Source organism: Plecotus auritus (genome assembly GCF_963455305.1).
Source record: "Plecotus auritus genome assembly, chromosome: 7".
Classification (NCBI taxonomy): Eukaryota; Metazoa; Chordata; class Mammalia; order Chiroptera; family Vespertilionidae; genus Plecotus; species Plecotus auritus.
The window spans coordinates 5,040,207-5,063,478 of NC_137774.1; the positions used below are offsets into that span (position 1 = coordinate 5,040,207).

Consider the following 23,272-nt stretch of genomic DNA (forward strand, 5'->3'; position numbering starts at 1 on the left):
CGGCTCCAAATTCAGGAGAACCCCCAGGGAGCAGCCGCCCAGCCCCGAGGGAGAAAGGGTAGGAGGCCAGGTGTTGGAATTAGAGACCTCCTCTCTCTACTTGCTGTGTGATACAGAGTCAGTCGCTGAGCCTCTCGGAGCCTCAGTTTCCTCGTCTGTAAAAAGCAGGGCCGGCTTCCTGGGTGGCTCAGGGCTCCACGCTCAGAAGGACCCCAGGCCTGGTTCAGTGCCCCGCTGCCATCACCTTGAAATTCTTAATGATTTTTGCACAAGGGGGCCCTCCATCTTCGTTGTGCACCGGACCTACAGACTATGTAGCTCATCTTGGTACAATATCGGCCCTCTCTCTGGTGGGGTCGCTGTGGGATCTGCAAAGCCATCGTGACTCACGGTGCCTCGCCGTCACCCGGTGAGCGGAGTGGCCCACCGAAGCGCGCTCCCGGGACACGGCTCCGGTGGTCTGTGGGTATCGGCACAGCCACCCCTTCCCTGGGAGGAGTGACGGCAGGGATCTGGGCTCCTGGACATCTCTGTCCATCAGCCCAGCCTGCGGGAGAACGCCCGGCCTCTTCTGGAACCTTCTGACTGCTCTGCCTTCCTTGCCGGCCTCTCCCCAGCTGATCGCCTGGGAGCCGGAGCAGGAAGAGGAGGTTACCATGGTGACTGCCAGACCCAACTTTCAAGACAGCATCCACGTGGGCTTCGTGTCGGGCCTGAAGAAGTTCACGGAGTACTTCACGTCCGTGCTGTGCTTCACCACCCCCGGGGACGGGCCCCGCAGCAGCCCGCAGCTGGTGCGCACCCTCGAGGATGGTAGGCACCCCCAGCCCCTGCAGCCTCTGCCCCGCCCGCCCACCCAGGGCCCAGGCCCAGGGCGGCCTGGTCTCCCCTCCCATCCTGGGCGCCCCGGGCTGTCTTGCAGACGGTGGTCTCTCTCTGGCTCTAACTGGCATTGGGTGGGGGGCCCTCTTGGGGTACAGTGCCTGGGCCTGTGGGGCACCTGAGCTTCAGTGACATCCTGGACACCTCGCTGAAGGTCAGCTGGCAAGAGCCCGGGGAGAAGAACGGCATCCTCACAGGTAGGCACCGCGCTGTCACGGGCCCGGGAGAGGAGAAGGTCCCCTAGCCTGCCCTCCGACCTGGTGCCATCCCCAGCTCCCAGCAGCCACCCCTGCTTAGAACATCCTCCCAGGAGGAGCTGGCCCTCCCTCCCAGGAGCACCCCCACACTCCCGCACCCCTTTCTTCCCCCACAGGCACGCACCTCCTAGATTCTAAGGGACCCCATGAGGCTCGCAACCAGGGGAGCGATGGGCAGTGGCATTTCGTCCCGGGCAAACCCCCTGAACCTCTCCCCGAGGCCCCCTATTCTCTGACTTCTGAGTGAGACAAAGCCCACCAGCCTAAGCTCATTTCCCCAGCCCTTTTTTGTTCCAGTGTCCCCAGCGTCAATAAAGGGGCTCTCGAATTAAAAAAAAAAAAAGGCTCACGGCCCCTCCACTCTGTGATGCATCCCCATGTTCAGCCCCAGCCCTCACATGGCCATGGGGGTTCCCCTCCCCCCGGCCCCCAATGAGCACAGGGGGCCCTGGGCCAGGTGCCTCCGCCTGCCTCGGTCCCAGGGCTTGCTGGGCGGACCACACTGTGGACAAGTGAAGGCATAAGGGGCAGGGCAGCGGGTCAGGCCAGCTCACGGCCATGGCCAAGCTCACGTGGCCCGGGGTCCCCAGGATACCGGATCTCCTGGGAGGAGTTTAACCGCACCAACACCCGCGTGACACACTACCTACCCAACGTGACCCTGGAATACCGCGTGACGGGCCTCACCGCGCTCACCACCTATACCATCGAGGTGGCCGCCATGACCGCCAAGGGCCAGGGCCAGGTGTCTGCCTCCACCATCTCCTCCGGGGTGCCCCCAGGTAGGTGCCCTGGGGGCAGGGGGGGGATTTCTGCCTCTTGCTCCTGATCGGCACCCACTCAGGAGGTCCCTCGTCCTTCAGGAATGTGGTCTGTCTCCCCCAGAGCTCCCCCGCTGGGTCCCTGTCCCCAGTCCTCCCACAGCAGGTCCGCTCCTGAGTCCAGGCCTCCTCCCGTGGCTCCCAGCGCCCCCGTGAGCCTCTTGCTCACATGTGGACCCCGGGAGAGGGAGCGGACCCCGGGAGAGGGAGCGGACCCCGGGAGTGGGAGCGGACCCCGGGAGTGGGAGCGGACCCCGGGAGAGGGAGCGGACCCCGGGAGAGGGAGCGGACCCCGGGAGAGGGAGCGCACCCCGGGAGAGGGAGCGGACCCCGGGAGAGGGAGCGGACCCCGGGAGAGGGAGCGGACCCCGGGAGTGGGAGCGGACCCCGGGAGAGGGAGCGGACCCCGGGAGAGGGAGCGGACCCCGGGAGAGGGAGCGGACCCCGGGAGAGGGAGCGGACCCCGGGAGAGGGAGCGGACCCCGGGAGAGGGAGCGGACCCCGGGAGAGGGTGCGGACCCCGGGAGAGGGAGCGGACCCCGGGAGAGGGAGCGGACCCCGGGAGAGGGAGCGCACCCCGGGAGAGGGAGCGGACCCCGGGAGAGGGAGCGGACCCCGGGAGAGGGAGCGGACCCCGGGAGAGGGAGCGGACCCCGGGAGAGGGAGCCCTTTGTGCCTAGCTCATTCCCGGGCCCGGGAGCCTCCCTGGGGGGACCCGTCAGCCCCTAAGCCTGTCTCAGGTCCCGATGTGTGAGCCACGGGCGCAGGGACAAGGACTGTGTTGTCAGGATGAGGCCACGCCACGCTCCTTCCTCCTCAGAGGGTCCTAGGAAAAGTGCGACCCAGTGGCCTCTGTGCCCAGAGAGTCCTGTCCGGCGTGGAGTGACGACATCCCTCTCGCCCCAAATCCCCCAAATCGCTTCAGTCCTGTCTTCCTTTTCCAGAACTCCCGGGCCCCCCCACCAACCTGGGCATTTCCAACATCGGCCCCCGCTCCGTGACCTTGCAGTTCAAGCCCGGCTATGACGGGAAGACCTCCATCTCCCGCTGGCTGGTGGAGGCCCAGGTGAGGCCTGTGCTGGGGAAACCCTGGCGCCCAGGAAGCCCGCTCTCAGCCTCGGGCGTGCCCGCGCTCCTGGGCGCAAAATCCTGTGTCCTCACCTCTGCGTGAACTTTCACATGCAGCCATTCGATGGCAACACACCAAAGATGGTCCCACATCTGCCTCACCTCCACCTGTCCACCTGTGCACCTGTGCACCTGTCCACCTGTGCACCTGTGCACCTGTCCACCTGTCCACCTGTCCACCTGAGCACACAAATGCACGCCAGACCACTCAGGCCTGGGCCTGACTGGCCGCCTATAAAAGTAACCAGCTGCCACCTGCAGCTCTTTATTTTTTAATTTTTATTATTATTATTATTATTATTACTATTGCTATTGCTATTATTATTATTATTAAATTCCCATCCCCTCCCCCCCCCCCACCCCTTTAGTAGCCATCAGCTTGTTCTCTGTCTCTCTGCGGCTCCCTTTCTGTTTTGTTTATTTGTTTTGTTGTTTCTTAGATTCCACCTGTAAGTGAGATCATGTGGTATTTCTTTCTCTGATGTATTCCATTTAGCATTTCACAGGGGTCCTCAAACTTTTTAAACAGGGGGCCAGTTCACTGTCCCTCAGACCGTTGGAGGGCCGGACTATAGTTTAAAAAAAAACAAAAAACTATGAACAAATTCCTATGCGCACTGCGGGCCCGGGACGCGTCGGCTGCTAAGCAGGACAGGCAGCGGCACCTGGCGGGCCGGATACATGTCCTCGGCGGGCCGCATGTGGCCCGCGGGCCGTAGTTTGAGGACGCCTGGATAACACCTCTAGGTCAGTGGTTCTCAACCTTCCTAATGCCGCGACCCTGTAATACAGTTCCTCATGTTGTGGTGACCCCCAACCATAAAATTATTTTCGTTGCTACTTCATAACTGTAATTTTGCTACTGTTAATGAATCGTAATGTAAATATCCGTGTTTTCCGATGGTCTTAGGCTCTACAGGTCGTGACCCACAGGTTGAGAACCGCTGCTGTAGAGCCTAAGACCATCGGAAAACACAGCTATTTACATTACGATTCATAACAGTAGCAAAATTACAGTTATGAAGTAGCAACGAAAATAATTTTTTCGTTAGGGTCACCACAACATGAGGAACTGTATTAAAGGGTCGCGGCATTAGGAAGGTTGAGAACCACTGCTCTAGGTCCATCCATGTTCTTGCAGGTAGCAAGATTTCATTTTTTTGGCTGAGTAATATCCCGTTGTATACATGCACCACGTCGGTGCCCACTCATCTGTGATGGACACTCAGGTTGCTGTCATGTCTCGGCTATTGCTAATAATGCTGCAACGGCACGGGGGTGCACGTTTCTCTTTGAATTCGTGTTTTGGATTTCTCCAGATGAAGGCCCAGAGTGGGATGGCTGGGTCGTGGGGGAGTTCCATGTGTAATTTTTTGAGGAATTGCCATACTGACATCCACGGTGGCTGCACCAGTCTGCATTCCCACCCACAGTGCACGAGGGTTCCTTGCCCCACATCCTCGCCAGCACTTGTTATTGGCTGACTTATTGATGAGCGGCCTACAGCCCTTCAAACCTGCAGGGGAGAGGGGAGCATTCAGGGGTCCCAGCATCTGGTCACACCCCCAGGAATTCTGGTTCTGATTTAGCTGGGGTTGTATTTTATTACTAGAGGCCCGGTGCACCAAATTCGTGCATGGGTAGGGTCCCTAGGCCTGGCCAGCGATCAGGGTCAATCAGGGCCTTCCAGCTGCCACTAGGGCTTTCCTTTATTTCGCACCGCCCCCTGGTGGCCAGTGCACATCATAGAAAGCAATCAAACTACCGGTCTCCAGGTCGAACTCCTGAGGGGACACTTTGCATATTAGCCTTTTATATATTAGATTTTTTTTCTTTTTTAAATATACATATTTTTATAATTTCAGAGAGGAATGGAGAGAGAGAAATATCAATGATGAGAATCATTGATCAGACGCCTCCTGCACAACCCACACTGGGAATTGAGCCCACAACCCGGGCATGTGCCCTGACCGGGAATTGAACCGTGATCTCCTGGTTCATAAGTCGATGCTCAACTACCTAGCCACGCCCGGTCAGACTAGGTGGGGTTTTAGAAGCTTGCCAGGATGTTCTGGGAATCACCTAGGGCAGTGGTCGGCAAACTCATTAGTCAACAGAGCCAAATATCAACAGTACAACAATTGAAATTTCTTTTGAGAGCCAAATTTTTTCAACTTAAACTTCTTCTAACACCACTTCTTCAAAATAGACTCGCCCAGGCCATGGTATTTTGTGGAAGAGCCACACTCAAGGGGCCAAAGAGCCGCATGTGGCTGGCGAGCCGCGGTTTGCCGACCACTGACCTAGGGGGCTTGTTAAATGCAGATTCCTGGGTACCAGCCTCAGTGATCTGCTGGGTTAAGGGCGGGGCACAGGAGTGGGTTTATAACACGAGACTCAGAGGCAGGTGGGCTGAGGGTCACACACAAAGTCACGCTTAAGAGCCTGGACAGATGGTGGCCCCATCTGGTGCCCTCCAGGTGAGCCCTGGGGTTTGAATCAGGACCTTCCCTGGGCAGGGCTGGTACCTCTTAGAAGCTGGGGCTCAGAGCACCTGCCTTGGGCCAGCAGGTGGGCAGGTCTAAGGGTGTCTCCCTCGCCAGGTGGGCGTGGTCGGGGAGGGAGAGGAGTGGCTGCTGGTTCACCAGCTCGCCAACGAGCCCGACGCCCGCTCCATGGAGGTGCCCGACCTCAACCCCTTCACCCACTACAGGTAATGGGGCCGGCAGGGGGAGGGCGGGACCCGGATGGGCTTCGGCCCTGGGGGCCTGCCCTCACCATCCTGCTCATCCCCACCCCCACCCCCACCCCAGCTTCCGCATGCGCCAGGTGAACATCGTGGGCACCAGCCCTCCCAGTCAGCCTTCTAGAAAGATCCAGACCCTCCAGGCGCCCCCCGACATGGCCCCGGCCAACGTGACCCTGCGCACGGCCAGTGAGACCAGCCTGTGGCTCCGCTGGACGGTGAGGCTCCCCGAGGGCAGTGGGCGGGACATCTCCTCCATCCTTGTCACCTGCAAAGGTGCCTTGGCCTCCAAGGGGCCACAGCAAAGGGGGTGTCGCCCAGAGTACCTGGAGCCCCCTTTTTTCTCTCCCACCTCCAGCCTGGAAGGGTGCCTGATCAGCGATCTTAGCCACAGGAGCAAGTGCTGCGTGAGGAGAGGGAGCTGGGAAACGCTGTGTATTGAGCATTGCCCAGTGCCAAGCATTTTGCATTTTTAATTCCATTTAATCCTCCCAGAAGTCCCGCAGAGGACACATTATCAGTCCAATTTACAGTTAAAAACCAGAGGCTCAGAGAGGTTAGGAGTTCACCACAGCCACACAGCTCCCAGGGGTGGGTCCGGGATTCAGATGTAAGGTAAGGGCTGCTTCTGAGGTGGAGGCAGGGTTCGGCCTCAGGCTGTCCCCACAGATCAGGGTTGTCACTACCCCCAGGTGACCCTGCAGGAGGAAATCATGCTAACTTGCTGAGGGCATTCTCTCCCGCCAGGAGCTGTTCTGGATGCTTTATTCAAAATCAGGCTTTGAGCCCTGTCCATAGCCTTGTAGGGGAGTCTGGGCCCCCAAACTCAGAGCCCTCGGGACCTTCCAAGGGGACAAAAGCTGGAGCTGTTGTTCTGTTTGAGCTCCCGTCCCAGCAGGGAAGGGACATGCGCACACGGCCGCCCCCGTGGCTGTACCGTGGTCTCTGGCCTGTTCCACTGGGTGTCCAGGAGCAGGCCTGGCAGGAGGGAAGATGGGAATGAGGCCAGGAAATGGGAGAAAGTGGCCTAGGTTGTGGGGAGCCCATGGGAAGGAACGTGGAATGGGAGGTGAGGGCTGAGGGCTCCCCAGCTTCTCTCTGCCAGCCTCAGAGGAGACTCTGAAGGTTGGCCCTGGGCGGACACCTGCTTCTGATCCCCCGCTACCCCAACGTGCATACACCTCTCCTGCTTGTCAGCGTTGCCCAAGTTTATCCAAACGACCTTGAGCCAGAGACCACAGTCCCACCAGCCAGGTCATAGGCCTAGGAAAGGAATACTTCTCTCCCCTTCACTGAGACGCAAACGACAAGAAAGAGACTGAAATACAGCAGGAGAGACTGAGGGTTGCTGGGCAGAAGGACTTCCTGACAGTGACTGGTGCCCGTCCACACGCGGGATGCCGTCTCCAGGGCAGGCATGAGCGAGGCCAGGCATGTTGTAGGCAATAAGTAGGTGCACGTGGGCAGCCCGAGTGAGGGAGCTAAGTGGTAGAGACAGCCAGGCCTTGCTCATCTGTGTGTTGGGCAGACGGCCTTGGTGGGTCTGCCTCCCAGGTCTGCCTCCCTTAGCAGGGCACAATGAAGAATGGGTGCTGCCGCTCCTCGGAGCCCGGCGCAGAGAGATAGGGAGATGGGGGCCGCTGGAAGTGCAGTTTCACAGTCTGAGGACGATGGGTAGAGTAATCCTGGAGGCTCCCTGGAAGAAGAGGCATGGGCAGTTCTCTGTACCCAGGGTGGGCCTGGCCTCACGGCTGTCCTCCCCCACTCCTGCTCTCCTGCAGCCTCTCCCGGAGATGGAATACAACGGGAACCCCGAGTCGGTGGGCTACAAGATTAAATACAGCCGGGCAGACGGCCACGGCAAGGTGCTGAGCCACGTGGTCCCGGACCGTGTGGAGCGGGAGTACACCATCGAGGACCTGGAGGAGTGGACGGAGTACCGCGTCCAGGTCCAGGCCTTCAACGCCATCGGGAGCGGGCCCTGGAGCCAGATGGTGATGGGCAGGACGCGCGAGTCAGGTACCGCCCCCTCGAGCCAGCCACCCCGTGGCTTCCCGGGGTCTGTGGCTGGGACGCCCCCACCTTGGTCTCTCTGCCCTCAGGTCCTCCCAAGGGCACAAACCTGGAGCGGTTGTTCTGTTTGTGCTCACGTCCCACGGCTATTCCCTCGGCTCGCGCTGTGCCCACCGTTCCCCCTCCCCCCCCCACACTCCAACCTCACCTTGAACTCTGACTCCAGGGGTGCCTGAAAGAGCCTTAGCGGGTGGAGTGGGGCCTGGGGAAGAAAACGGGGCACAGACCCCAAATAGAGTAGGGGTTGGGTTAACTCCCAGAACATTCCAGAAACAACCAGCAGCTCACAGGGGCCTGGCAAGGGTCACCCAGAGAATCTGAGCCCCCAGCCTGCAGGCCGCCTCGTTTGTCCACGTGTGGTTTCCTCTCTGTGGCTTTGTCCTGGCACCTTGGAAATGACAGGTCCCCCCACCCTGGTCCCTGCCCGCCCTCCCTGCTGTGCTGGCAGGAAATGCAGGCTCTTCCCACGGTTAGCCTGAGCAGAGGAGGGGGGCACTAACCTGAAGAAACAGCATCTGTGACGCGCCACGGCCAGAAGGAATCTTGGAGGGAAATTCTCTCTTTGGGGAGTGAGCCCCGTTTTCTTCCCCAGGCCCCACTCCCCTCCTGTCCACTGTAGGGTCCTGTTTAGGTCCTGACACCGTTCTCCTCGCCCCCTTTCTCCCTCAGTCCCGTCCTCGGGCCCCACCAACGTGTCTGCGCTGGCCACCACCTCCAGCAGCATGCTGGTGCGCTGGAGCCCGGTCCCCGAGGCCGAGCGCAACGGGCTGGTGCTGGGCTACAAGGTGAGTCCCGCTCCGGGGTCGGGAGGCGGCCGAGGCTCTCTACCAGCTTCCCATCCAGGGTGCCCTGCCCCCTGGGGCCCGGTCTCTGCCTCCAGAGTGGGCACAGGGGATCTATCTGGCTTCCCATCCACCGGTCGCCCTGGCAACCAGAGTCCTCCCTTGGGGGCGGGGGAGCTTCCAAGGAAGGCATGGGGTCCTTAGTCGCTGCTCTGCCTCCCCCAGGAGGCCACGCTGGGTGCCCCAAGCCTCATTCTCAGCTCCAGTGGGCGCAGCGTCAGTTTCTACCACCTTCTAGAATCCCTCCCCAAAGCCAAGCCTACTGCCTAGTCCAGCCCTGGCCTGGAAGTCGGGAGATGTGCCTTCAGGTCCCGGCTCTGCCACTACCGGCTGTGTGACCTTGAGAAAGTCACACGCCCTCTCTGGGCCTGTTTCCTACCTGGGTGCTCTCTAAGGAAACTCCCAGCTCCCTGGCTGGGTGCGTCTTAGGGTCCCCCGCTTTCCTGTTCCCCGTGGCGCCCTGGGGCCAAGCCACTGCAAGGAGCCCAAGTCTACCCGCTCCACCCACCCCTCGGCCCCTGGGCAGGGGACTCAGGAGACGGGCTGGCAGGGCAGAGCCGGGCCGAGGCGAGGTCCTCACCCGGCGCTGGGCCCCGGCAGGTGCTGTACAGGGAGAAGGACTCGGACCCCCAGCCCCGGGTCTGGCTGGTGGAAGGGAACGCGTCCCTCAGCGTCCAGCTCACGGGCCTGGGCAAGTACGTGCTCTACGAGGTCCAGGTGCTGGCCTTCACGCGCATCGGGGACGGCCGCCCCAGCCGCCCCCCTGTTCTGGAGCGGACACTGGATGATGGTGAGTGCCCGTCCCTGCCCCCGCCCCTCTGGGGTCACCCTCTGTTCCTGGGAGAAGCCGGTGGCTGGGGGTCACCAACCCCCTGGGCGGGCATGCTGATTACAGACTGCCCCGCTGTAAGGACCACACAGGGGCAGTTTGGCATCTGATCTCACTCTCGCTCTCGCTCTCACTCTCTCTGGGACAAATGTCCGGAATAGAGACTTTGCACCTGTTTTGGTGTCCTATTCACCTGAGACAGGTTCGCCTTTGAGTCGAGGTCCGTGGGAGGGAAGGGCTTGATTTTCCCTGGGCACAAGCCCCCTGGTCCTGTTTGCAAAAGAGATGCGAACGGGGCTCCGGGCATTCATCCCTGTGGCAAAGGCAGACGGACCGGTCCTCTGCCCCCTCCCTTTCCCCACACACGTACTCACAGACTGCCCCCCCACACAAACATCTGTGGGGTCTAGACAGGAATGCAAGAGGAAGCCCAAACACCCTATGTCCATAGCGTCTGAAGTTATAAACCAAGCTAATGAGCTGTTAAATTAAATACGTCCTGTCCTCCTACCTTGACCAATATATCCTCACGTGACCTGGAAAGCCAGGTTCAAGTTCAGAAATCTCAGACTTCTGGGCATACTAAGGCATCACAGGAGGAGTGCCCCCCCCCGGCCCCCCAGGGCTTCTCCCTCTCCTCTAGCCCATGCCAATCAGTCCCCCATCCACACGCACCCAAGAGCCACCCCTCCATCCAGAGGTGCCGTCTGCAGGGGTGGACCTGGGAGACAGGCCTGTGCAGACCTGGGAGCAGGCTTGGGCCTGTCTGGGCAGAGGATTCCAGGTCTAGAAAGAGGAGTGGTGTGGGCTCAGGGTGGCCATGTCCCCTTCCCCCTTCCCCCTTCCCCCAGCCGCTTCACCCCATGGGGGCAGGAAGTCAGAGTGGTACCTTCTAAAGCACAGACCTGCCCGGCCAGCGTGGCTCAGCACTGACCTGTGAACCAGGAGGTCACAGTTCAATGCCCGGTCAGGGCTCATGCCCCGATTGCTGGCTTGATCCCCAGTAGGGGGCGCGCAGGAGGCAGCCGATGGATGAGTCTCATTATTGATGTTTCTCTCTCTCTCTCTCCCTCTCCCTTCCTCTCTGAAATCAATAAATCTATATATTTTAAAAAATAAAAATAATGATAATTAAGCACAGACCTCCTTGCCCCGTTCTGAGGGCGTGGACATAATGTGTGCACATGTGCACAGACCAAGCTAAAGGTCCCTCCTCGTTCCTGCCAGTCACGCCCGTGTTGAGGGTAGAGACCTCCGACAGCATCTTCGTGTGCGGACACTGTGTTAGGACACGGTGCCGGGCACAGAGCAGCGCCCCACGGATTCTGTTGAGCTGAGTGCCCCCCACCACGCTGCTCTGCCAGAGCTGACCTGGCTCAAGGCTGAGCAGCAGCTTCGCTCACTGTCACCCACTTCTCCTTTGTCCCCCCCCCCCCAGTCCCGGGACCACCCATGGGCATCCTCTTCCCAGAGGTGAGGACCACGTCGGTGCGGCTGATCTGGCAGCCCCCCGCGGCCCCCAACGGCATCATTCTCGGTAAGCCTTTCCCCTTCCCGTGCTCCGGCCACAGGAAGGAGGGGGCATACGGTGTGAAGGAGGCAAATGCGGTGTTGGCAGGAGGAAAACTAGCCAGGAGGTGCCCCCATCGCATCTCCTCAAGAACAATTCTGGATCATGTTTCTCCCACTAGAAGGCTCAGTCTGTAAGATCAGCAGCTGGAGGGCAAGGTCAAGGTCCGGGCTCACTGGTTAACTTTGTTCCCTCAAGAGTCCCAGGTCCCCAGTGTAGGGGCCATCTGGTAAACCTCAGCTGCTGTTCCCACATATGACCGGGAGGCCGGGGCGGGGCGGGGAGGGGAGTACCCTGGCTGGCTCAGCAAAGCCATGCTCACAGGAGCTAACCCCCGGGGGGCGGGTGGGGGAGTTGCAGATCAGATGCATCAGTGCCTCAGAGGAAGGACTGGAGACGAGGAAAGGCAGGTGCACTGGACTTGGAAAGACCTGGGTTGGAATCGCAGCTCAGTCACTTCCTAGCAGGTGGCCTGGCCTCTCTGAGCCTCCCTTTCCTCACCTGAGGCTGTTAAGTGGGTCACAGACACTATGGATAGAGCCCCCGTCCATGCTCTCCCTCCTCCCCCCCTCCCCCGCCGTCACACTCCCCACAGGCAGCTGAGGACACAAGAGTGACCAAGAGGGCTTCACGCAGACGGACCACAGCCCAGGTGGCCCCCCTACAGACATTGGGGTGGCCAAGGAAGGAAGGAATGACCCTTTCTCAGGGATCTGGGGGGCCGTGTGTCCTGCTTCTTAGCTCAGCCCATGTCCTTCCTCCCCCCGCAGCTTACCAGGTCACACACCGGCTCAACGCCACCACCGCCAACACAGCCTCCGTGGAGGTGCTGGCACCCAGCGCCCGCCAGTACACGGCCACCGGCCTCAAGCCCGAGTCGGTCTACCTGTTTCGCATCACCGCCCAGACCCGCAAGGGCTGGGGAGAGGCTGCCGAGGCCCTGGTGGTGACCACCGAGAAGAGAGGTGACTGCCCACTGGGGCTGGGGAGGCCTGAAGGGCAGCTGAGGGGGCCCCCCACCCACCCAGGTGTTCAGACCCTCTCCCCATGGACGGCTGGGCTTAGCTGCCTAGGGTCACCTTGCCCTGGTCTGGGATGGAAAGTGGGCTCACGTGCCTGACTGCCAAAGAGAGCTCAGGACCCCCACGGCCTGGCCCCTGTTTGTCCCATGTAACAGACCTTCTTCCTGAGCCTTGATGTTCCCATCTGTGCAATGGATCAGCACCCCTGACCCCTGGCCCGAGCAGAGGTGGCGAGGCAAGGCCATCAGGGATAACTCCGAATAGCTCTCTCGGAACCCGGGGCTGGGCTGGGAGTTCCCCTGCAAGGGGCCTGCTCCGCCCCAGCTGCCGGTTCCCTGAGGGGCAGGTTGCCGACACCTGCTTCTGAGACCGTCCAGTGGGCGGAGGGTGGTGTGCAGGCGCCACCTGAGGTGGGGCTTTCCAGAAGCAGACCTGAGCCCCGCATGCCTGTGGATGGGGCCTGTTAGACAGTGTTCCCAGGAGAACCCAGAGGGCAGTGGCCTCCACCCGTTCCCACGGCGGGAAGGGGCCTGTGTCCCTCTCAGCAGCAGGGGGCCGCGTAGGTCCCCTCTCAGCACCGCAGGCCGGGAAAGGAGCCGATGTCGGTGCCTCCTCACCGTCAGGCTCTGCCCGGGCTGCCCTGGGGAGGTGTACATTCCCAGGCACCTGAGGACAGGCCACGGGCCAGCCACACAGGTGCTGGCTGTCAGGGGGCCATGCCCCCGCCGGCTCACCTGCTCCTCCTGCCCCGCAGACCGCCCGCAGCCCCCCGGCAAGCCCGTGGTGCGGCAGGAGGACGTGAAGGCGCGCAGCGTGCTGCTGTCCTGGGAGCCGGGCAGCGACGGGCTGTCCCCCGTGCGCTACTACTCCGTCCAGACCCGCGAGCTGCCGGGCGGCGGGTGGGCGCTGCACTCCGCCTCCGTGAGCCACAACGCCTCGGCCTGCGTGGTGGACAGGTGAGCCTCCAGCACCTCCGCCCCGCGCCCCCGGCCTGGACAGCCGTGCGGTGCCCCGAGGGGGCTCCCTCCGCCCCCGGACCTCCCTCCGGCACGCTCGGCCCCGCAGCTCTGTCCTAACCGCCCTCCTCTCTCTGGGGCCCGTTACAGCGGCCTCTTAATTATCCGTGTCTGGAGCTAGAAGCCGCTCAGCGAAGCGCGCTCCGTCCTTCCTTAGCGGTTGCTCCCAGCCAGCGGCACGTCCAGCCTCCTCTTCAAGAGGGAGCGGAGCCTCCCTCCCGGCTCTGCTTCAGTAGCATTCCTAGGGGGTCGTATTTTTTACGCTCCCGTTGATGTGACCGGGAGTTTTGAGCGATACTTTTCCTCCCAGTAAATCAAAAAGGAAGCCGTTTGCCTGGAGAGGAAGTGAGGCTGATAGAGATGAAGTGTGGTTAACGCTTGAGAGCCTCGACCCTTCCTAAATTTACTGAATTCGAGAAAGGGATGGCAGTTCCCGGAGGGGGAGCCGCTGGTGTTCCTCCTTCCAGGCAAGAAATATGCAGATGGTCCCTCCTGGGGACCATCCCTCCTGGGGACCATCCTTCCTGGGGACCATCCCTCCTGGGGACCATCCCTCCTGGGGACCATCCCTCCTGGGGACCTGTGAATTATACTGGAGCTAAAGGTGTGGCCACACCCCAAGCTGGCATGGTCTAGGGCCGTGGTCGACAAACTGCGGCTCTCGAGCCACATGCGGCTCTTTGGCCCCTTGAATGTGGCTCTTCCACAAAATACCACGGCCTGGGCGAGTCTATTTTGAAGAAGTGGCGTTAGAAGAAGTTTAAGTTTAAAAAATGTGGCTCTCAAAAGAAATTTAAATCGTTGCACTGTTGATATTTGGCTCTGTTGACTAATGAGTTTGCCGACCCCTGGTCTAGGGCCAGCCTGGGAGCTCAGGGCCTGGCCCGTTCGTCCCATGTAACAGACCTTCTCTCTGAGCCTCGATGTTCCCATCTGTGCAATGGATCGACAGCCCTGCCCCTTGCCCCAAGCAGAGATGGCGAGGCGAGGCCATTAGGGAACCTCTGTTCACTGAGCCCGGTTCCCCTACAGGCTCAAGCCCTTCACGTCCTACAAGTTCCGCGTGAAGGCGACCAATGACATCGGGGACAGTGAGTTCAGCGAGGAGTCGGAACCGCTGACCACCCTGCAGGCCGGTCAGTGCCCCCACCCTGGGGTGTCTTTCTCTTGGTCCACTGGGTGCCTCCTGAGCACTAGGTGACCTCTTCTGGGGGGAGGGGCCCTCCAAAGATGGGAGGGGCCTGCTGGGCCGGTTGTCTGGCTCCGGGGGGCAGAGTGCCAAGGAGGTTTGGGCCAGAGGGGGCCTTTGCCTTGGGCTTAGCACCCACACTCAGCCTGGCTCCTAGTGTATTTCTTCTCTGATAACTCTCAAGCTGGTGGCCAACCCCAGAAAACCAGTGAATGGGAGTGGGGGGCCTCCCCCGAAAACCAGTGAATGGGAGTGGGGGGCCTCCCCAGAAAACCAGTGAATGGGAGTGGGGGGCCTCCCCGGAAAACCAGTGAATGGGAGTGGGGGCCTCAGGGGCAGGGGCAGAGGCCTGTGGCTTTATGAACAGAGAGGAGGGGGCACTGGGCTCTTGGGCTGTGGTCAAGGTCCCAGCCCCTCTCTTCCTCCACCCTGGCCCTTTGCTCTGCAGAAGTTGGGGTGGTGGGTGACCTGAGGCGGAGCTGCCCACAGTTCAATGTCCTCCCAGGGGCCTCAGTCCCAGCCCCCAGAGCTCACCTGTCTGCCTCTCTCCCCAGCCCCTGACGAAGCGCCCACCATCATCTCGGTGACACCCCACACCACCACCTCCGTGCTGATCCGATGGCAGGTGAGGCTCAGCAGCAGGGAGGGGCCAGGCACCAACCTCGGCCCCCCTGCAGGGAAAGCCCTTGAAGAGAAAACAGGGCAGGACCCCCCCCCCCCTCAGCCCTCCCCCAGCCCAAGGCTACATCCCTCAAATGACCGTGACCTAGGCAGCTGGGAGCCGGGAGAGGAGAGCAGTGGGGCCACTGTGGCGAAGGAGCTGGGAGGTGCCAGCAGCCGCTAGGGATGCAATTAAGGATCAAATAAAGGGCTGAGTGGTTTCAGCAGGATTTTTAAGAGAGGTATAAAGAGTAGCTTTCACCGTCTCCCGAAGCTTGTTCTGCTCAGCTGTGGACGAGAGCAGAAAGCAAAGGAGACACGATGGAGGTGCGGGGAGGGCGGGGAAGCTGGGGGTGGTGGGGCAGGTACATCCGCCCTTGTTCTGACCTAAGAGCTGGAGCGGACTGGGCTCTCCAGGCAGAGGGATCAGCAGGCTGAGGGTGGCTAGTGACCATGTCCGGCAGCTCCTGGGCAAGGTCCAACTCGACCCTGTGAGAAGATCCAGGGTCAGGCTGGGGCCCCAGGGATGCTGTGTGACCTTGGGCAAGTTCCTCAACCTCTCTGAGCCCTGCCTCTCTGCTCTGTTAGGTGGGATGGCACGGTGATTCCCGCCCTTCCCTGCCTCGGAGGGCATGCTGCGAGGATGAAATAACCGTGTTGGAAATGCCTTGTGAATTAAAAAAGGCTCGGTGTCGTTTTGACTCCTTTTCCTGGTTGAGACTCGGTCTCTGCTCTGTGGCCTCAGGAGGCAGGATGGGGAGGGCGGGAGGAGCAGCATGGAGGAGGGTGAGCTGCATGGTCCCAGCCCCTCTCCATTCCCCACTCCCTTCCCTGCAGCCCCCAGCCGAGGACAAGATCAATGGCATCCTCCTGGGCTTCCGGATCCGGTACCGCGAGCTGCTGTACGAGGGTCTGAGGGGCTTCACGCTTCGTGGCATCAACAACCCGGGGGCCAGGTGGACAGAGCTGACCTGTGAGTGACACTGCGGGACTGGGGGGCAGGGGTGGGGGGAGGGGGGCCAGCTCGCCTGCCTAAAGCTCTCAGCTTCCTGGAATCACTCTAACCCGAAACCCTGCCGTCCACCCCCCTGTGTGCCTCTCACCCCTGTCCCCTTCGGTCACTGAGCGAGTGTTTATTGAGCACCTTCTCTATGCCCTGGACACCGTGGACCAAACAGACAGGGTCCCTGCCCTCTCAGAGCAACGAGGCTGGGGAGGATGTACCCCAGGAGAGCCTAGGCCAGTGTCAGAAAAGGCTTCCCAGGGGGATGGACACGGACGGAGGATTCCATGGCAACCGGTCCAACGGGACAGGGAGAGCTCAGCATGTGCAAAGGGCCCGAGGTGGGAGGGAGGACCAAAAGCCAAGCCTGGTCACCGCCCACGGGTAGCAGCCTGGTCCCCTCCGGGTCCAGGGAGGTCACTGTTCTGCTCTGGGCCCCTCAGAACCCAGCCTGCCTCTAGGGGAGGGGGACATCCCAGGGAGAGTCACGAGGGAATGACCTGTTGCATTTGGGGGTTAGGAGGGTTGCGTTGATGGCATGATGGCTGGCGCTGGGGTCCAGAGGCGGGGAGGCCAGTGGGAGGCTAATGCAGGAACGTGGGCAAGAGCGTGATGTTGGGGCCAGGGTGGCCGGCTCGGGCTGGGACTGAGGGCCGGTGTCAGAGATGACATGCTCTGGGCTCCATGACAGACTCAGGCCAGGGACAGGGACAGGTGCGAGAGGGAGGAGTCCAGAGGATTTGGGATGCCCAGGTGGGAGGTGGGACCATTCACCAAAACAGAGGCGAGCAGGAGGGCCAGGGCCGTTTTAAGATCCTCTCCGCTATGAATTTTCCTCCCGTCCTTCCCCTGAACCTTTCCGGCCTTGTCTCCGAGCGAGAATTCGCCGACAGCGCCGTGATGGACCGCGTAGCTCAGGCGCCTTAATAGAAAACCTCGGAAGTAGCCGATCGGAGGCCTGAGCTCTTTGTTTATTTAGCAGACACGTGCTTCTGATTTTTCTATTGCCCGTGATTCATAGTCCTGTTTCCTGGTAGGAAAATAGTTCCTGGATCAGAGGAGGAAATTAACGACCACTGCCTGATGGGGGTTTGCAGGAGCGGAGGCCAGGGAACGAGTTGGGGCGAGAGGGTCCCCCAGCATGTCCCCAGGGATGCTGGGCTCCAGGGGGCTCAGGGCACCCCGTGACCTCAGACCAGCACACACCGGGGCAGGGGCAGCCCTGGCGCCTAGCTCAGCATCAGGAACCCCGTCCCCTCTCTCCGTCCCGCTCCCCTCGCTGGGGTCTTCGTGGCGGGGTGTGTGTACTAACCTCCGCTGTCTGCTGTCTCCCTCCGGCCCCTCCCTCCACCTCCCCACCCGGTAGCCTTGTTCTCCATGCGGAACCTGAGCCGGCCCAGCCTCACGCAGTACGAGCTGGACAGTAAGTCTTGCATGGCGGCTCCGTCGGGGGCCCGCGCCCTCCGCAGGGATGGGGAGCGGGGTCTCTGAGGACACCTGACGGCAGGCGAGTGGCGCGCCCGCCTCGGGCTGCTGCGGGAATGGGACCACCCTTCGCACATGCTAACCTCCCACAACACGCCGAGACGCAGGGCCCCCAGGGAAGCTGTCCTCCAGGCCTCTGTCCGTGGGGTGCGGCTCGGAAAAGCAACCCGCTCTGGTCTGTGTGCTGGGCTGGGGGACGGCGGGGCCGCCACGGGAGCTGTTGGCTCGGCTGGTTGGCCGCACAGCGTCCGTGTCACTGCCGCCCCGGCGGGCCCAGCAAAGGCACCTCAGCGGGGCTCTGTCTTCCGGGCCAGACCCAGCCATGGAGGGAGCAGGCCCCCACCCCTGCCCCCCGCTTCCCTCCAGGGACCAGGAAACCTTGCTGCCTGCGCATGGCCCACTCTGGTCCTGTTTCTCAAGTCCCAGCTGTGGTTCCCCGGAGTCCTGGGGCCTTGGACAAGGGACCCCCACTCTGTAGGACTGAACTGTCCCTCTCCTTCTTTCCTCAACCGGTGGCTGCACTCCCACTCCAGAAGGGAGAATGTCCACCCAGGAAGGGAGATAGGGAGTCAGCCACGCCCCCAGCAGGGACAGCGTCCCCACCCAGGACGTCAGAGCCCATTTCCTGTACCTACTTCCCTCCCAGCTTCTGTCCAGGCATCTTACCCAGGTGCCCCAAACCTGGAAAAAAACACAGGGTTTCTTAGCCCAGAGTTCACGTCCAAACGCCCCTTCCTTTAAGGCTGAGCCCCCTGTCAGGCGCTGGAAACCTTTAGCATCTGCCATGTGGGGAAGGAATGACCCGTGACCCGGTGGCCAGGACAGGCAGGGAAGGAGTGACCTATGACCCAGGACAGGCAGGGAAGGAGTGACCCTTGACCCAGTGTGCCTGGGGCAGCTTAGTTCTCGCCAGTGTCCTGACACAAATATGAACAGTGCCCCTTTCAGTCTCAACCGTGTGCCCGAGGGTCCCCCGGGGCCAGGAAGCTAGCCAGCGTCACCTGGGTCCAGGTTCCCAGGCCTCCTCTTACCTGTTCTTTCCTGCGTCCTCCCTCAGGGACTAGCATCACAGGGTGCATCATCCAGCCTCCCCCACAGCCCCACCCTCCAGGGCTCTGTCCCCTGCAGGACCGTGACTTCTGTGTGTCTCTCCCCTCCCCCCCTCTCGCCCACCACAGACCTGAACAAGCACCGGCGCTACGAGATCCGCATGACCGTGTACAACGCCGTGGGCGAGGGGCCCCTGAGCGCCCCGCAGGAGGTCTTCGTCGGGGAGGCAGGTGAGTGCCGCCGCCCTGGGGCCCCAGCCCGCCTTTCCCGCCCCCACGAGGCCCAGCCCACCTCCTTCTCCTCCCTGGAGTCACCAGCTCCGCACACTCACCTCCCCTCACGCCCTCCAGTGCCCACGATGGCGCCCCGCAACGTGGCCGTCCGTGGCCCCACGGCCACGCAGCTGGACGTGACGTGGGAGCCTCCCCCGCTGGAGAGCCAGAACGGAGACATCCAGGGCTACAAGGTACGGGCGCTCCGGCCAAGAAGAGGGTCCAGGGGCAAAGGCCAGGCTGGGGGCTGGGGGTGACCCAGGGGAGGTGGTGGGAGAGGCCCCTGGGTCTACACCCGCTGTTGGTGCACAGCCCACAGGATTATCGTGCAGGTGGTTCAAAGGTGCCACCGGCCTGTACCACGTCCTGGGACGCAAGAACTCAGGCCCCACCCTCCCAGCCCCCCAGCTCCCAGCGCCAACATCAGACCCATGCAAAGTGGCTCTTTGGCCAACCCTCATTACACTGATGTTTAATTGGAGGGCCACTGTCTCTACTTAAAAACTGTTTCTAAATCTGTACTGATGTCACCTGTTAGGACAGGAGTCCGTTTGTCCCCGTAAGTCACAGAGCCCTTTAGGGCTCCTTCATCCTCTGGAAAGCCCTGGAAGCTGACCAATGTGTGTGCCCATTGTATAGATGAGGAAACTGAGGCCCATTTCCGGTGACCCGGCCAGGTCACAAAAACAGCAGGTGGCAGAGAATCAGACCCCAGGTGTGCTGGCCGCCGCTCCCCCAGGGGCGGAGAGGAAGCGCTGAGTACACAGCCACCAGAGGAGCTGGAGCCCGCCTCCTGTTGCAGTGTCCAGAGCAGGCGTCCTCAAACTACGGCCCGCGGGCCACATGCGGCCCGCCAAGGACATTGATCCGGCCCGCCGGGTGCCGCTGCCTGTCCTGCTTAGCGGCCGACTCGTCCCGGGCCCGCAGTGCACGTAGGAATTCGTTCATAGTTTTTTTTTAAAAAACTATAGTCCGGCCCTCCAACGGTCTGAGGGACAGTGAACTGGCCCCCTGTTTAAAAAGTTTGAGGACCCCTGGTCCAGAGGATGGCCCAGGCAATGGCAGGTGTGGCGCGTGAGGGCCGCAAGGGGCCCCGTGGTCACCTGGCTCAGCCGTCACTGCGCAGGCAGAAACCGAGTCTCCGGAAAGGCGCAGGGCTCACCCCATCACGGGGCTGGTTCATGCCGGTGGCCCTGGTTTAAGACAGAATCCGGAGTAGGCGTCTCTTTCCGTCTGGGGCGAAGGAGGCGGGAGGGAGGGGGAAAGACATCTTGCCAAGGAAGCACTAAGGATGGATGACCCCCTGGAGTCCTTGCCGGGGAGTGCCAGCTGGGAACACTAAATCCCGAGTCTGAGCATATGCCTCCCCAGGAGGAGGAGGGAGCCGGGCGGAGCCGCGAAGGGGGGCAGCCCCCAGGCGGTGGAGGTGTGGGAGTCTCCGGTTAACGTGCAGACCCAGGAAGCGTGTGGGTGCACAGACGCCGTATGCCGCCCCCCCCCCCCCCCCCCGCAGACGTCTGCGCGCTCTGGGAAACCTCGCGGCCCCGGGTGTTAACTGGGGAAATGGAATTTCCACCTCCCAGACGTGGATTAGCAGCCACGTCCATTGCCATGAACCGTGTGCCGGGGTCACGCACCGGTGAGCACGGCTGAGAGGAACTGCACGTGGGTGAGACCGAGCTGTGACGTGTGCACGGGCAGGCCCGTCCCTGCAGCTACTGTCTTCCAGTGACGCCTGCTTACTGAGCACTTACTTTGTGCCAGCCTTGTTCTCGGTCCACGGGGAGGGAAACTGTAGGGGAAGGAGACGGACGGTGTTCAGAACAAGTGGCAGCTCCAGGTGGTGGTAAATGAAGCGGGTTAAGCAGGGAGAGACCGAGGGGAGGTTTGGAAGTGTGAGTAGGTTTGTTAGGGAGGGACTTCGCGGGAAGCTGCCACTTGAGGAAAAACGAAGGATACGCAGGACATCACATGGGCCTGGATGAGGAGAGTTCCAGAAAGAACAGACGTGAGCAAGGGTCCTGGGGTCAGTGGCTGCTTGGCGTGTGGGCCAGCAAACAGTCCTGTGTGTCTCCGAGTGAGTGGGGAGCAGCATGATGGGACGTGGGTCTGGGCAGGGACCGGGGCCGCCCTTACTCTGAAGGAGGTGACAGGCAGGGAAGGTTTGGGGCAAAAGCAGGGACATGGATGACTTGGGTCTTGAAAGGGCGGGGCTGGCTGCTGTGCAGGGAGTTGTCCGAAGGGAGCAGGCACAGAGCCATGAAGCGGCAACCACGTGTGAGACCCGGTGGTGGCTGAGCTAAGACCGGGCGGAAGCGTGGCGGCCAGGTTTGGTCTCCGGTTCCAGGTGAAGGGTAGAGCCGTCAGAACGTGCTGACGCAGTGAATGTGGGGCGTGAGGGCAGGAGGAGCGACAAGCGTGTCCGAGCAATTGGATGATGGCGCTTCCAGCACATGCCAGGCGGGGTCACTTTTGTGAGCGCTTAACCCACTTTGATTAGCTTCCTCCGGGCAAACGGAGAAATTGGGCCTGTAGCATCAGAAACCGCTTCTGCCAGCAGGTGGCGACAAATGCCCACTAATCCCCCACTCAGAGCGGCGCTGGGAGCTCTCACGGACGTCTCACCAGCCGTCAGAGCCTTAGTAAATGGTGCACTTGGGGTCATGCAGCTCCAGGCCCGCCAGCTTCTGCAGCTGGCTTTGCAAACTGCAGGGTGCCCGTGGGACGTGTCAACACCCTGCATCCCTACCCAGCACCCAGGTGATACGACCCCCTGGTCCTTGCACCCCGCTCTTGGTTGGGGTGGACCCTCCGCTGCGCTTACCTTCCGTGGCAGGTCCTGCCGGCACCACCATAAACACACAGCAGGTCTGTGCCTTCTTGGGGTTCCCAGACAAGCATTAGAAAAGGAAGGTTCTGGAAGGGTTGCTACGCCCTGAAATGCTTCCACACTGTTTCCCGGGTCACTCACACCTCCCATCCAGGTGTGCGGACCGCTCGAATGCAGATGTCCTGAGACCCAGGTGTCTCTGAGACGTGTTGTCCATCCCCCTCCCGCCCCGTCGTCTGTGTCCGCAGATTTATTTCTGGGAGGCCCAGCGGCAGAACCTCACCGAGCGGGTGAAGACGCTCTTCCTGGCTGAGAACGGCGTGAAGCTCAAGAACCTGACCGGCTACACCACCTACATGGTCAGCGTGGCGGCCTTCAACGCCGCTGGGGAAGGGCCTCGGAGCACCCCCACCCGGGGCCAGACCCAGCAAGCAGGTGGGGAGACCGCCGAGGGGGAGGAGGGGTCGCCGTGGGGGGCAGAGGAAGGACCTCTGGCCCTAGCCGCTGGGCTCATGAGGAGTGGAGGCAGCAACCTGACGCCACCCCCTGAGACATCTAGGCTGGGTACCCATGCCCCTGGAATGCTCTCCACAGCCCCAAAGAGAGGCCAACATGGGGTGCTCAGAAGAGAAGTTTTCTCCATACAGCTTTGGGGAGAGCCCCAGACCACACACACACACACACACACACACACGCACACACACCACACACCACACACACCACACACACACACCACACACCACACACACACACACACCACACACATACACACCACACACCACACACCACACACACACACACCACACACCACACACACACACACCACACACATACACACCACACACACACACACCACACACCACACACCACACACACCACACACCACACACACACACCACACACACACCACACACACACACACACACACCACACACACATACCACACACACACCACACACACACACCACACACACACACACACCACACACACACACCACACACCACACACACACACACACACACACACACACACACACACACACGTCTTGCCCCTGTAGCCCGCCTTGCCCATGGTCAGTCCAGGCCCAGCCAGCCCCCTTCTTCTCCCTGCCTGTTCCCACCTGCACGTGCCAGGTGCTGGGGCCACAACAGAGAAGGAGATTGACACGCCCCCCCCCCACACCTCCCACCTCCCACCCCTCGGATGGAGACAGATCACACACGGTACAGAGGTGCAGTAACCTCTGGCGGCTGTGCTGGGGACGGAGGACAGAGGCAGGGGACAGACAGGTGGCTGTGGGCAGGTTTGCCTGCAGAGGCGTCTCTGCGGGGTGACATCTGAGCTGATAGGAGAGGAGGCGGTGGGAGGTCCAGGAGGAGGGGGGTTCCGGCCAGAGGGGCTAGCAGGTGCCGAGGTCTGGAGGCGGAGGGGATTAGGGGGAGCGAGAGAAAGCCAGGTGGCTGGCAAGAACACGGGAGTCCTGATCTGGAGGGCCTGGCGGCCGGGGGAGGATGTTGGGATGATCTAAGTGTGACGAGAGCCGCTGGCAGGTTGAAGCGGCTGGGCAACAGGGTCTGGTTTGTGTTTTTGTTTTTA

General features: G+C 61.4%; 1 protein-coding gene across 1 annotated transcript in view; it reads left to right on the forward strand.

Annotated features, from left to right (window-relative positions):
- The window catches only part of SDK2 (sidekick cell adhesion molecule 2), a 218,337-nt gene that overhangs the window by 170,202 nt on the left and 24,863 nt on the right, over positions 1-23,272 (forward strand). Inside the window, exons 19-37 of the mRNA XM_080680029.1 lie at positions 618-813; positions 981-1,079; positions 1,730-1,921; positions 2,905-3,026; positions 5,692-5,801; positions 5,902-6,052; positions 7,616-7,853; positions 8,577-8,692; positions 9,350-9,539; positions 11,017-11,115; positions 11,919-12,113; positions 12,925-13,126; positions 14,219-14,322; positions 14,930-15,000; positions 15,873-16,008; positions 17,405-17,461; positions 18,702-18,803; positions 18,924-19,039; positions 21,924-22,110. Coding sequence (XP_080536155.1) covers positions 618-813; positions 981-1,079; positions 1,730-1,921; positions 2,905-3,026; positions 5,692-5,801; positions 5,902-6,052; positions 7,616-7,853; positions 8,577-8,692; positions 9,350-9,539; positions 11,017-11,115; positions 11,919-12,113; positions 12,925-13,126; positions 14,219-14,322; positions 14,930-15,000; positions 15,873-16,008; positions 17,405-17,461; positions 18,702-18,803; positions 18,924-19,039; positions 21,924-22,110 — 2,683 coding nt within the window. The remainder of the gene's footprint in view (positions 1-617; positions 814-980; positions 1,080-1,729; positions 1,922-2,904; positions 3,027-5,691; positions 5,802-5,901; positions 6,053-7,615; positions 7,854-8,576; positions 8,693-9,349; positions 9,540-11,016; positions 11,116-11,918; positions 12,114-12,924; positions 13,127-14,218; positions 14,323-14,929; positions 15,001-15,872; positions 16,009-17,404; positions 17,462-18,701; positions 18,804-18,923; positions 19,040-21,923; positions 22,111-23,272) is intronic.